The sequence below is a fragment of the Nycticebus coucang genome, chromosome 6, assembly GCF_027406575.1.
Source record: "Nycticebus coucang isolate mNycCou1 chromosome 6, mNycCou1.pri, whole genome shotgun sequence".
Classification (NCBI taxonomy): Eukaryota; Metazoa; Chordata; class Mammalia; order Primates; family Lorisidae; genus Nycticebus; species Nycticebus coucang.
Window position 1 is genome coordinate 61,094,398 of NC_069785.1, and position 13,360 is coordinate 61,107,757.

The following is a 13,360-nucleotide window of genomic DNA, read 5'->3' on the forward strand; positions in this document are numbered from 1 at the left end:
ATAACTTTCATTTTAATATTTAATCCCTGGTGTGTTGGAGGGTTTGAGACAGAGTCTTGCTCTGTCACCCGAGCTAGAGTTGCCATGGCCTCAGACTAGCTCATAGCAACCTCAAATTCCTGGGTTCTAGCAGTCCTCCTGCCTCAGCCCCTCCAGTAGGTGGGACTATAGGCACATGCAACCACATCCAGCTAAGTTTCTGTTTTTAGTTGTGGTGGGATTTTGCTTTGTTCAGCCTGGTCTCCAACTCCTGAGTTCAAGATACCATCCTTCCTTGGCCTCCCAGAAGGTAGCATTGCAGTCATATATAATATATTCATTAGTTCTTAGATAAAATCTCATAGTTAACAATGGTTATAATTTTATTTCTTAGGACTATCTTATGGCATTATCTCTACAACAAGAACAGCAAAGCCAAGAGATCAATTGGGAACAGATTCCAGAAGGAATCAGTGATTTGGAGCTAGCAAAGAAACTCCAAGAGGAAGAAGACAGACGGGCTTCTCAGTACTATCAGGAGCAGGAACAGGCAGCGGCTGTGGCTGCTTCTGCTTCTCCACAGCCCCAGGTAAAATCTAGTGTTCTGCTTCTTAAATGTGATGATCAATTGAACTAGAAAGAAATTTATGCTCGAGAGAAAAAAAAATTTTCATTAGGAATTGACTCTTCAATTATATTAGGGTATTAGCACCCTGGATTTTATGACATTGTCCTAAGTTTTTGACTATTCTATTTCTCATTTTATTCGAATAAAATTATTTTTCCTCACGTTCTGATTTTGAAATTTACTGTTTAAGTTCCTCGTATCTGCAAAGAAAACAAACCAATTTGAACAAAGTCCTTTCTAGCAACTAGAGGGCAGTGTAAAGTATTACTGGAAAGAATATAGACGTGGGAGCTGGACAGAGGTGGATTGTGTTTCTTCCTTCTTGGTCTCCTGTCTAGCTAAAACACCTTGGACAAAGTTTTGTACCTCATTTTTCTCTATCTGTGAAATAGAAGATAATACTTAATTTTTAGGTTGTGGTGAAGAACAATAACGCTAGCACTTAACCCAGTGTCTTACATTAGGTATTCAACAAAGATTAGTGCCTTTCCACCTTTCTCCAGTGAAATGTTTTTTTGTTTTTTTTGTAGAGACAAGAGTCTCACTTTATGGCCCTCGGTAGAGTGCCGTGGCCTCACACAGCTCACAGCAACCTCCAACTCCTGGGCTTAGGTGATTCTCCTGCCTCAGCCTCCCTTGTAGCTGGGACTATAGGCGCCTGCCACAACGCCCAGCTATTTTTTGGTTGCAGTTTGGCCGGGGTCGGGTTTGAACCCGCCACCCTCGGCAGATGGGGCCGGCGCCCTACCGACTGAGCCACAGGCGCCGCCCTCCAGTAAAATGTTTTAAGCACCAAACATATGATGGTGGAATTCTATATATTAAATCTCATTTAATTAAATCAACTGTTCCCCTTCTTTTATGTTTAACTGTACCATGCCAGAATTGTTCCTTTTGATTTAAGTATACAAGAAATTTTCATTTGTGTGTACAAGAACGCAAGATGCCCCTTAAGGTCTGATAAAACTTATATTGATTTTTATTAGGATTCTTTATCAAAAAAATTGAAAAACCGAAATATAGAAATCCCCATTAACATACATATAAAATTTCTATCAAATATTGACTACCCCTAGTTTAATAGTTAAATCCTGCCATATTATGGTTACCTTTTCACTCAAAAAGGCATCTTATTTTACTGAATACATTTTTTTCTACACTGTCAGTTCTCAGGAACCGAGACTGTCTTTTTCCTTCTTTTACAATCTGTTTATTATGGTATTTAATGAGGTCATGAAGAGCTATTATAGTTCACCAAAAGGCGTTACTTTCTTTAGCATTTTCTAAGCTTTAACATAAATGCTTGTACTTCTTAAATTTAAGGCATCAAGCAATATAGTCTTACATATTATTGTTTGAAATTCCATTTATTTAGAATAATGAATACATTAATTATATTGAGACTGGTAAAGGCAATTGCTCAGATAGTGTGTAATATAACAGATCTATACACCAGCAGCTTCTTGTTCCATTAATGATTTCCTTCAGTCTTACAGTCTTTCTTGATAGATAACTGTAATTAAGCACATTAGCACAGTTAATTTCCTCCTGTGTATTTTTCATAAAGCAGAGCCAGCCAGCACAACCGTCTCCGTCAAGTGGAAGACAATCTGGGAATAGTGAACGTAAACGGAAGGAACCTCGAGAAAAAGATAAAGAAAAAGAAAAGGAAAAAAACAGCTGTGTCATTTTGTAACAAGTGTTGGATTTTGTTGGAATCAGCTAAATGTCTTGAGAAACAAACCATAGGAGGAAAGGAAGAAAAACCGATAAATATACCGTCTGTGCCTGATTTCCCAATGGATTTTGTTCATGTTTTTCAGGGGAAAGGTGGTTACTTAGTTACAATCAGACTTTTTCAAATCACACAATATACTCTCATGAGCTGGAGTTTCATGTTACAAGTTGGAAGTGCTGTGTGTTGTCATTCATGAAAAAATACTGCACTTGTAGCCAAATAAGCAAATCACAGCAAATTTTGTGTCATAGTGACATTCATAACTCATATCAGTTAGTAAGCTATTTTATCTTCTGTTCTAACAACGAATGGAGGTAATTGATTTAATCTGATTCCTTCCTGAAATCTAAATATTAGCACAATAGTTTCTGAAATTTTTACATTGTTAAATTATGATCTAATCCATGAGAAACCAGGGATTTAATATAGGAATTTAAAAAGCAAAAAATAAAACAAAAACAAAAAAAAAGAATAGCAGGAATAAATAACCCTTAATTGTATATTGGATTAGTTCAGCCCTTGAACAGCTTTACCTTTCTTTAGGAATGTACATTTTAGATATTATGTTAAGAACTGATAATGGAGCTTGGATTTAATTTAAATAGAAAAAATAAAGATTTGTATTTCTTTTCCAGTAGCAAAAAATTACATAACACTATTACTTATAACCTGTCAAAATCAGATATTAATGACTTTGTAGTGTTGTAAAATTTTGAGGAATTTTGCAATCTTTAATATAGGTAACCTGGACCACAGTTACTATTTATTGACACAATGTGGGAAGTGACTGTAATGAGGAAACCACAGTGGATGCTAGGCCTTGTAAATATGGGGATGTGGAAAAGCAGATAGTTCGATGTCTACCTTTTTCTAGAATTACCTTGAACCTTAAATTTTAAATCATGTCTATTGCTAGAAAATTAAATATAGTTGTTAAAACCAACAACAAAAAAAAGCACATTTCTGAAAAGAAGTTGGAGATAATCTGAGTCTAGTGAAAAGACAATAAAACCTGTTTGATAGTAGCTAAGAATTTGAAGGAATTCATGTAAAAGCAATCAGATTTTTTAATTTACAGGAGCCAAATAAATCTATAACATCTTAGTATTTATAGGATTCAGAAAGAATATTTATTTAACTTTATTATGAGGCAACACATATTTTCCTGTATTTTTAGATATAGTTTAGAAAACTATCCTTAATAGTCCTTTTTGTATGCTTTATATTTAAAAATTTATTTTAGTCCTTTTGAAAGACTCGCTGCTCCAAGTAGTTGTATGATTTACATTCTAAGCTTCCTCCAGTGTGTTCATTTAAGGGCACCGTCATAACCTGACCTGAGCATCCACTTAGAGAATGTTTTTTTGTGGTCTGGAGTGACAAAAGAGTACATGAGAGTGTGGTCTAGATTTTCTAAGCTATGTCATTAACTTTCCATGACCAAGACCAGTTATTGGATGAGTCTGTATGTAAAAAGTAAAATCTTATTTATGGAAGATATTATTTTAAGGGAAAAATCCAGGGTCAAGCTATATCTTTTATGTCCTTCTATATTGCATGTCTATTTATGTTATAAAATTTGTTATTGCTTCAAATTTCCTATCCTAGCATGATAAATCACCAGAGAACCTGTTTGGGGTATAAAACTTTCATAGAAAATATTTGGTGAGTATCCTGATTATAATCCAGAATATGTGTACATTGGTAAAATAATCAAAAATACTGCAAAACTCTGTTTTCTTAAACAGGTCGACTTTAATCCTAATTTACTCTTGATATCACTCTATTGAGTGAGGGAGGAAACTCAAACCTCAGCTTTGTTTTTCCCAGGACAGATGGTAGTAATAATGCATTATATTTTAATAAGAAAAACAAAACAGTTATCCTTGAGAATTTTTCAAAAGCATATTTGAGGCACATTTTTTTCATAATTATATGCTTGTCTATTTATTGCCCTTGAAAAATATATGTGTAGAAGTTATTCTTCGGTTATTTGCTACTATCTTCTTAAGTTGTTCCAAAGATAATACTGCCATTCTGCATTCCCTCTGGAAGAAAAAAAAACTCAAAACCAGCAGTGCTGCTATCAGATAAGTAGATGTCAATGTATACTTATCAGTAAAAACTAAAAAATGCAATGTGTTTGTTAATCCAACCTTTTTCTATGTAATATTTCCAAGTCAGACTTTCTTACATTCCTGGAATTCAGTTTGATACACCAAGAGTAATAATGATAAAATGTTCACTTTGACTACTGTGGGGAGAAAAATTAAGTGTTCAATTCTATTAAAACTAACTTCTCAGAGATACTGGTTTCTTGTCCTTGAAGGTTATGAAGAATTTAGAGCTATTGTGTCTTTATTTTTTTATGTTTTGCTCAAGGTGAATTATATATTCATGCATTTCATTGCTGGTTTGGGTACATAGGAATTCGTTGGTGGTATATTAAAGTTTTTCCTTCACAGTATTTTATAATACTTGAAAATTATTACATGTACACTGCTAACAGAAGTTAGAATTTAAACATTTTTGTTAATAGTTATAGGCTATATTAGGGGCACATTTGCATCCACCAAATCACTATCAGCACTTAACAAAAGAGTCAGATGAATGGATGGATATGGTCACTGCACCTTCCCTTTATTTCATACATTTTTTTTTTTTTTTGAGACAGAGTCTCCCTATGTCGCCCTCGGTAGAGTGCTGTGGTGTCACAGCTCACAGCAACCTCAAACTCTTGGGCTTAAGCAATTCTCTTGTCTCAGCCTCCCGAGTAGCTGGGACTACAGGCACCCAGCTATTTTTTGGTTGCAGCAGTTGTCATTGTTGTTTAGCAGGCCCCGGGCTGGGCTGGAACCCACCAGCTTTGGTGTATGTGGCCGGTGCCATAACCACTGAGCTATGAGCGCTGAGCCCTGCACCTTCCTTTACTTCTAAAGCCTATTCCTTAGTGGCTAGTCTTTATTAACAACATGAAAGTTTTCTTCATTTCTAATCCCATTGTATCAACAAAGCATGATTTACAAGAGATTATCAACACTTGTTTTTATGACTTTTATTAGATTCTCAAAGGAATCAGGAACTTTCTCTCAAATTGTAGGAATTGCCATTTTAAGAATACACACACACATACAGTAAGAACCTCCACGGTTGACCACTTCCCAACATCAACCACCTCGAGTTGACCTAATTTTCCTAGACCAGGCGTGTTCCACATACACGTATCACTACTGTAGGCCTAGTTCCTTATGTTGACCACCTCTGTGTGTTGACCAGTTTGTTACCGTCCCTTGGGTGGTCAACTTTATATCCACGCTAAGCAGTGTGGGGCGGCTAAAATTGGCATTGATATACACTAATCCTGTGTGCTTGGATGAAGCAACTTCTTCCATGTTTCAAGGTCAGGTTAGTTGAATGAGACATTAATTTAGGATTAGCTTTGCAATATATCTTGTTTTTATTGTCTCACATGTCTAGTATTTCACTGCTTATCCCATATTATGTTTCAGATTCTTCGTCATACTTGATCTTGGCTTAACTAAGGAAGCTAATATCAGAGATTACTTGACTAAACCCAGATTAACAATTTTGTCCTTTTACAACACCTTAGCATTTTGTTTTCAATGAATCATAAACTCAATTCACTAGGGAAAGATCATGAGAGGTAAGAGAAAAATTGCGGCCAGTAAATTAATGTTGGCATATGAAACAGATATTTGTAAAAATCGTGCTGGAGAAAAATCCAGGCAAGAATTCCCAGAACAGGCGGCGCCTGTGGCTCAGTGAGTAGGGCGCGGGCCCCATATGCCAAGGGTGGCGGGTTCGGACCCAGCCCCGGCCAGGCCCCATATGCCGAGGGTGGCGGGTTCGGACCCAGCCCCGGCCAAACTGCAACAGAAAAATAGCCGGGCGTTGTGGCGCGCGCCTGTAGTCCCAGCTGCTCCGGAGGCTGAGGCAAGAGAATCGCGTAAGGCCAGGAGTTAGAGGTTGCTGTGAGCCGTGTGACGCCACGGCACTCTACCCGAGGGTGGTACAGTGAGACTCTGTCTCTACAAAAAAAAAAAAAAAGAATTCCCAGAACAGTCTTCAAACAATCTCATTTATTTAAATTCTTTTTTCAAAAGCAAAAAGCAAATTGATTACGTTTTGATTAGCTTTCCTATTCCAGTACCACTTACTTTAAAACATGAAAGAGCTCATAGACGTTACCTACCACATCGTACTTAGGCATACAACTTACAATTATAATCTTATTAACATTGATAAAATGAGACAGAGGCATTAAAGATAGTCTATAATTTGTACCAAATTAAGGAACTGGACATATGGAATTCAAGACCATTTGTGTCCCAAAACATGACTATCTTGCATTGGGCAAACTTTCTATGCCTCAATTTACTCTTTAAATATGGAAGGATGCTCTTTTTTTAAGTGTTTATTACTTAAATTATCACAAATATTACCACATCCTTTGTTCTTGAATATCCAGACTTTTTTCCCTAATGACATAATTTGTCTTAAGTCAGTTTTTTTAATGTGTCAAAATGTGTAGAATTGTCTTGTCTTTGAGTGTGGCATCATCTCTTCCCAAAATATACTTTATAGTTGCTCTTGTGTTTCGTAGACTATAGAGTCAAAATCAAGAGTATTTTGGGAGTTCAAAAGCATTTTGAAATCTATTTTTTCCAATATCTTTCACAGCTCTAAATAATTAGATTCTTTTTCCTCCATGGAACAGAGTACAGTGGTATCGGGTTACTAATACTACACGTAGTCTACACTTTTCAGCACTGGTGGAATTCACTTAGATCTCTCAAGTACTATCCTTTTAGAGCTGTTTAAAATATTTGTGTTTTTCAATGTAAAATATCTGATAATGTACAGTTAAATTTCTTTTAGAAAGTGACCAAAAATAGTAAAGGAACATATTGGAATCTTAAGTTCTTAGGTTCTCTGATACTGTAGTGTCTTGTTAGCAATGTCCAGTACTTCTAAAACCGTTGGAAAAATTGATGTTACTCTTCTCAGGTAACACTTTGAAATACACTAAATTTTAAAGTCAAAGGCTTCCTGAACAAAATGAATTGCAAAATAGAGATATTGGATATGAGTGACAAATTGTAGCGCTCTAAGGAGCTTAATTTACTTTGAAGATCTAAATTTTATTTCATGCATGTCTCTCTTAGTGTTTCTGCTGTTAGAAATTAGAGTTTAATAAATTGTGATATGCATATATATTTTTTACATGAAGGATTCTAGTTTCTAATTTCACTTTTCTGATCTCAAGAAAATTAAACTTGAAAAACAGGGTAAAATTCTTCAACTATTGCCTCAAGCTCAGCTTTGTCCTGTCATCCTGAGAAAGGAGGAGATTTAAACTTGTCTACCTAATACAGATATTTTTAAGGGCATGGTACTATCCCAGAGGTGGTGTTGAGATACCATGTTAGAAATACAAAATCTAAGCTCCGAACCACATTTAGATTTAAAAAACAAAAAGATGATTTATTATATAAGTCTGTCTATCTAATATTGTAAGGACTTCTTCAAACCAGTAAATAACTTGTCACCATTAACTTTAATAACCACTTTAATTCACACTGTAATATTCTGCTTTGAGAGGCGGGGATGCCTCATGAATTAGAGGATGCACCAAGCAAAGTCCTCTGGAAGGGGATGGTGGTCCCTTTGGCTCTCGGAGTTGTTTTGTGTCTTTAAGTAGACAGTCGAGAAACTGAAATGCCCATTTAAATTCTCGAATCAGTGACCTATCCAAATGGACATTGTAGCTGAAATAACCTACAAAACAGTTCTAAGTAATATAAGGTGTTTTAAGACTAAGATTAGTATTTAATCTTTGAAGATCTGTCTTGTATGTCTCACAACGTTGTTAAGAGTTTTTATTCTTTTTCACATACGAGGTGTATAAAATAACTTTTTTTTTTCAGAGTACATAGGGTATCTTAGCTTTACAGATACTTAAGGTAAGGCTTTGAAAAGCCTCTCACAGTTTTTGTTAAAAGATCATATCTTAATAACATGACAACTTCTTAAAGATCCACACATCACCAGTAGGACGGTATAATAAAAGACGGGTGTATAATTGCTACACAATTGTCAGCAAAAGGGATAATTTTTGCTTGTGAAACTTCAGAGGTATCTGAAAGTCATTTCCTAAAGCTCGTGCATGTGGATATTTTTCCTTGAATTATGCAAAATAATTGGATTGAGGCACATATTTGTGGGAGTAGCAAGTGGAATGGTATCATGACTGCTGGGAAAAATAATCTTGAAGCAAGAAAGAGAAACAAGTTTTTTTTTTCCGCCACTTTACTGTTGGACTAATTGGTTAAGAATTTGCTATGACATATCATAGATCTCTTTGTGCTGGGCCAAGATTGGCCAGTTGAGTTCTCAAAGAGTTTAAATATATAGATTGTATATGAGTGCCTATGTTTTTCTCCTTTCGTTTTATATCTTATTTACCCTTTTTACTTAAGAAGTTATCTGTTTTGGTTTGTGATCAGTTTTAATTTCAATTAAAGAATAATAGCAACCCTAGAGATTAATAGGAAAGAGCATTGAAATACTTTTTTTAATAAAGACACCTAAAACCATCTACCCAGCTTAGGCTTGAACTGAATTTCTGTGAAATAAATTTATCATTTTAAATGCTAATTAAGCTAAAACTATTTAATTCTTTTAAAAAAAAAAAACAAAAAACAAATAATTCTGAAGTTTCGTAAGTTTTGCTTTGGGAGGATATTCCTGAAAAAGCTTTTTGAACATAGATGGGAAAGTATAAACTATTTCTGAGGAAATTGTTCAGTATTATTCAGCATTTAATTTCCTGTTTGTTATTGTACCACAGGATAGTATCATTGTTGGATTAAAATGTTGGATGTTTTGTTAGTATACTTAAAACTGTAACCAGTGAATAATACCCGTAGTATTTTTTATTATAGATTATATTTTATTTCAATAAACTTTGATATTTAGACCAAACCGTCTTTCTGCTACGTATATTTATGTCATTGAGCTACTTCCTACAAAGTTAAGATGACTGCAATTGAGAACTGGCGTATCCATTCACATTTATCTAGGATTAACTATAAGAATACTTGAACCAACTTTTGATAAACACAGATTTCTCCCCCCACCTGCTGAGTCAGTTAATTAAACCATATTATAGTCAACCGCCTGATCCCAATGGGCAATTTTTTTTTTAATTTTTTTTTTTGAGACAGAGTCTCTGGCACCCTCAGTAGAGTGTGTCATAGCTCAGAGCTACCTCAAGCTCTTGGGCTCCAGTGATCCTTTTGCCTCAGTTTTTCTGCTTTTTTTTTTTTTTTTTTTGTGGTTTTTGGCCGGGGCTGGGTTTGAACCCGCCACCTCTGGCATATGGGACCAGCGCCCTACTCCTTGAGCCACAGGCGCCGCCCGAGTTTTTCTGCTTTTAATAGAGACAGGGTTCTTGCTTTTGCTCAGGCTGGTCTCGAACTCGTGACCTCAGGCCACCCACCTGCCTCGGCCTCTCAGAGTGCTAGGATTACAGACAGGTGTGAGCCACCACACCTGGCTAGATGATTTTTTTTATTTATTTATTTTTTTATATCTGACACACTTTCCTCCTCTTGGAGGACTAAGTTAGGAAGAGTTGAGAAGAGATCATTTTCTCTTTACACTGAGCCAACCCTAAGGTAAAGTTTTTGTCCAATATTTCAATGTAATATCATACATTTCTTTGTGAAGGCTCTCTTGGATTCTCCAGCCCTCTAAGCAGAATGAGTCATTCCACACAGTGTTTTGCTGACCTCCCTCAGTTGTAGCATCTAAAGTAGACTGAGAGCCTTTGAAGGGCAGAGATCATGGCTTCTTATTCATCTTGATTTTCTTGGTACATTACATGATGATTGACACTTAGAACTGAAATGTCTAGGGGGATCTTTACAGATACTACACTATATAGTTATTGCTTGCCTATCCTTTTAATATAATGAAGTTGGGTTATTGAATCAGTTTCTCCTTTGGCATAAAAGTTACATAGATAGAACTAAAATCCCTAATCCTTCATGCCCCCTCTGATTTTCCCTGGTATCATCCTGCAAGCTCCTGGAGAAAATGGAAGGACACTTGGACAATAGTAACCTCTGCAAGACAACGTCATTCTTCTTCCTCCATTCTGTACCCTATTGCAGGGTCTCTGTTCTCACTTTTTATTACCCCATTAAATAGATACCTCTTCATTTGTTGGAGCTGAGATTTGAAGCCAAGCAATCTGACCCAAGAGCCAGCACTCACCAATACATCTGGAAGGAGACAAATCTGGGCCAGATCTGTGGTAAAATTCTGACTCTGGACTTTTAAGATCGTATCTGTTGGCTGGGCACAGTGGCTCACTCCTGTAATCCCAACACCCTGGGAGGCCAAGGCCGGTGAATCACCTGAGCTCACGGGTTTGAGACCAGTCTGAACAAGAACAAGACCCCATCTCTAAGAATAGCCAGGCATTTTGGTAAGCACCTGTAGTCCCAGCTATTCGGGAAGCTGAGGCAAGAGAATCGCTTAAGCCCAAGAGTCTGAGGTTGCTATGAGTTGTGACACCCTGGCACTCTACCAAGGGTGATAAAGTGAGACTCTGTCTCCAAAAAAAAAAAAATCCTGTTTCAGATCCTGCAGAGAATTTAATAGGGAAACTGGTTCGTGTGATTATGGAGGCTGAGAGGTTCGGCAGTAGATGACCTGCAAGCTGGAGACCCAGGGATGCTGGTAACGTGGCTCAGTCCAAGTCCAAAGGCCATGGAATCAGAGGAACCAACGGCATAACTTTCTGTCTGAGGCCAAAGGTCTGAGAACCTGACAGCCACTAACGTGAGTCTTGCAGTCCAAAGGCCAGGGAGCCACGGCCAGGAGAGGAAGGGCATACCCCAGTTCTGGCAGAGAGTGGACACATTGCCTTTCCTCTGTTTTTGTTTTCTCTGGACCTTCAGCAGATTTGCCCACCCTGAGGGCAGGTCTTCCCCCCTTTTCCACTTTTAACCACCACTTTTAACCTCCCCTGGAAACACCTTCACAGACATCCCCAAATGATACTTTACCGTGTAATAATCACACTCATTTTTCAAGAATAAAATATGTCCACAGATTTAGGAAGCTTGCCAGACTTAATAGGAAGGATATATTTGTCAATGAACAGAAATTTAAGTAGTGGCATTAAATTTAAGCACAATGGAAGTCAGGAGCATAGGATCAAGAAAGGCAGCTAAGCCAAATCAGCACCTTCAACAAAGCAAAGGCTAACACCAGCAATCGTTGACAGCCAAAGACCAGCCTTATGTAACCATTGCTTTAAATAATTCTTTATCCTTTTGAATACCTTTCTTTGGGTCTCCAACCTTGCTAAGTAAGTTAGTATAAAGAAATGATGATAATAGATAAAACACTCCAGTCCTTAAAACAGAACTGACTGGTTACTGATTATTATAGTAACCACATTTCCCATTTGTTGGGACATTACTATGTATCAGACATTACACTGCTTATATTCTTTTTTTTTTTTTTGTAAGACAGCCTCAAGCTGTCACCCTGGGTAGAGTGCTGGGACATCACAGCTCACAGCAACTTCAAACTCCTGGGCTTAAGCGATTCTCCTTCTTCAGCTTCCCAAGCAGCTGGGACTACAGGTGCCTGCCACAACGCCCGGCTAGTTTTTGGTTGCAGCCGTCATTATTGTTTGGTGGGCCCGGGCTAGATTCAAACCCACCAGCTCAGGTGTACGTGGCTGGTGCCTTAGCCACTTGAGCCACAGGCGCTGAGCCTATATTCTTTTTGTTGTTGCAGTTTGGCCAGGGCTGGGTTTGAACCCACCACCCTCAGTATATGGGGCTGGCGCCCTACCCACTGAGCCACAGGCTCCACCTAAGCACTGTTTATATTCTTATTCTTACTAACCCTCACAACAATTTTAGGAGATTAATATTGTCACACTTAAAGAATGGAAAGACTAAACAACTTGCAGAAGGCTTGTTGAAATTTAAAACCAATTTAACTCAGAAGTCCATTCTCTTTGCCTCTAAATTATGGAATTATTCACAAATTGCATAATAGTCTTTTTTGGAGAGTCTCACTCTGTTGCCCTGGGTAGAGTACTGTGGTGTCATAGCTCACAGTAACTTCAAACTCATAGGCTCAAGCGATCCCCTTGCCTTAGCCTCCCAAGTGAGCGGCTGGGACTACAGGTGCCCACCACAACACCTGGCTAGTTTGTTTTTGAGACGGTTTTACTTTGTCGCCCTCAGTAGAGTGCTGTGGCTTCACAGCTCGCAGCAACCTCAAACTCTTGGGCTTAGGAGATTCTCTTGCCTTAGCCTCCCGAGTACTTGGGACTACAGGTGCCCACCACAACACCTGGCTATTTTTTTAGTGCAGTTTGGCTGGGGCTGGGTTTGAACCTGCCACCCTTGGTATATGGGACCAGTGCCCTACCCACTGAACCATAGGTGCCGCCCTAGTTTTTCTATTTTTAGTAGAGATGGGGTCTCGGCCTCCCAGAGTGCTGGGATTACAGGTGTGAGACACATGCCCAGCATGTTACTCTTCACTCCCTTGAAGTGGAGAATGGTCGTCAGTCCCACACATCAGTATTTGTCTGAGAGGCAGGCTACGTTTGACAGAACTGGAATTTCAGAAGAGGGAGCTAGAGGAAATCTTTTAAAGTCAGAGTCTAGGACTAAATATTTGAATCCTTGCCTCAACAGGCCTCCCACCCCACCCTTACACTGATGTGAACATGGGGTTCTGGAATCTTCCATTAAAGGATGAGAGGGCCTGCCAGGCCTGGTGGCTCACTCCTATAGTCCCAGAAGTCTAGGAAGCTAAGATGGAGGATCACCTGAGCCCAGGAGTTCAAGATTAGCCTAGGCAACATAGCAAGACCCCATCTCTAAAAGTAAAAACCCTCAAGTTTTCCAAATATGATGGTGCATGCCTATAGTCCTAGCTACTTACTTAAGAGG

General features: G+C 38.0%; 1 protein-coding gene across 2 annotated transcripts in view; it reads left to right on the forward strand.

The window, feature by feature from the left end:
• Positions 1-9,350, forward strand: part of MINDY2 (MINDY lysine 48 deubiquitinase 2) — an 84,518-nt gene extending 75,168 nt beyond the window's left edge. The window contains exons 8-9 of one of the 2 annotated variants that reach the window (XM_053594028.1): positions 374-568; positions 2,175-9,350. In XM_053594028.1, the coding sequence (XP_053450003.1) occupies positions 374-568; positions 2,175-2,303 (324 nt within the window). In that variant the 3' untranslated portion in view covers positions 2,304-9,350. The remainder of the gene's footprint in view (positions 1-373; positions 569-2,174) is intronic. The other variant, XM_053594029.1, reaches the window with a different exon arrangement.
• Positions 9,351-13,360: the final 4,010 nt, after the last annotated feature.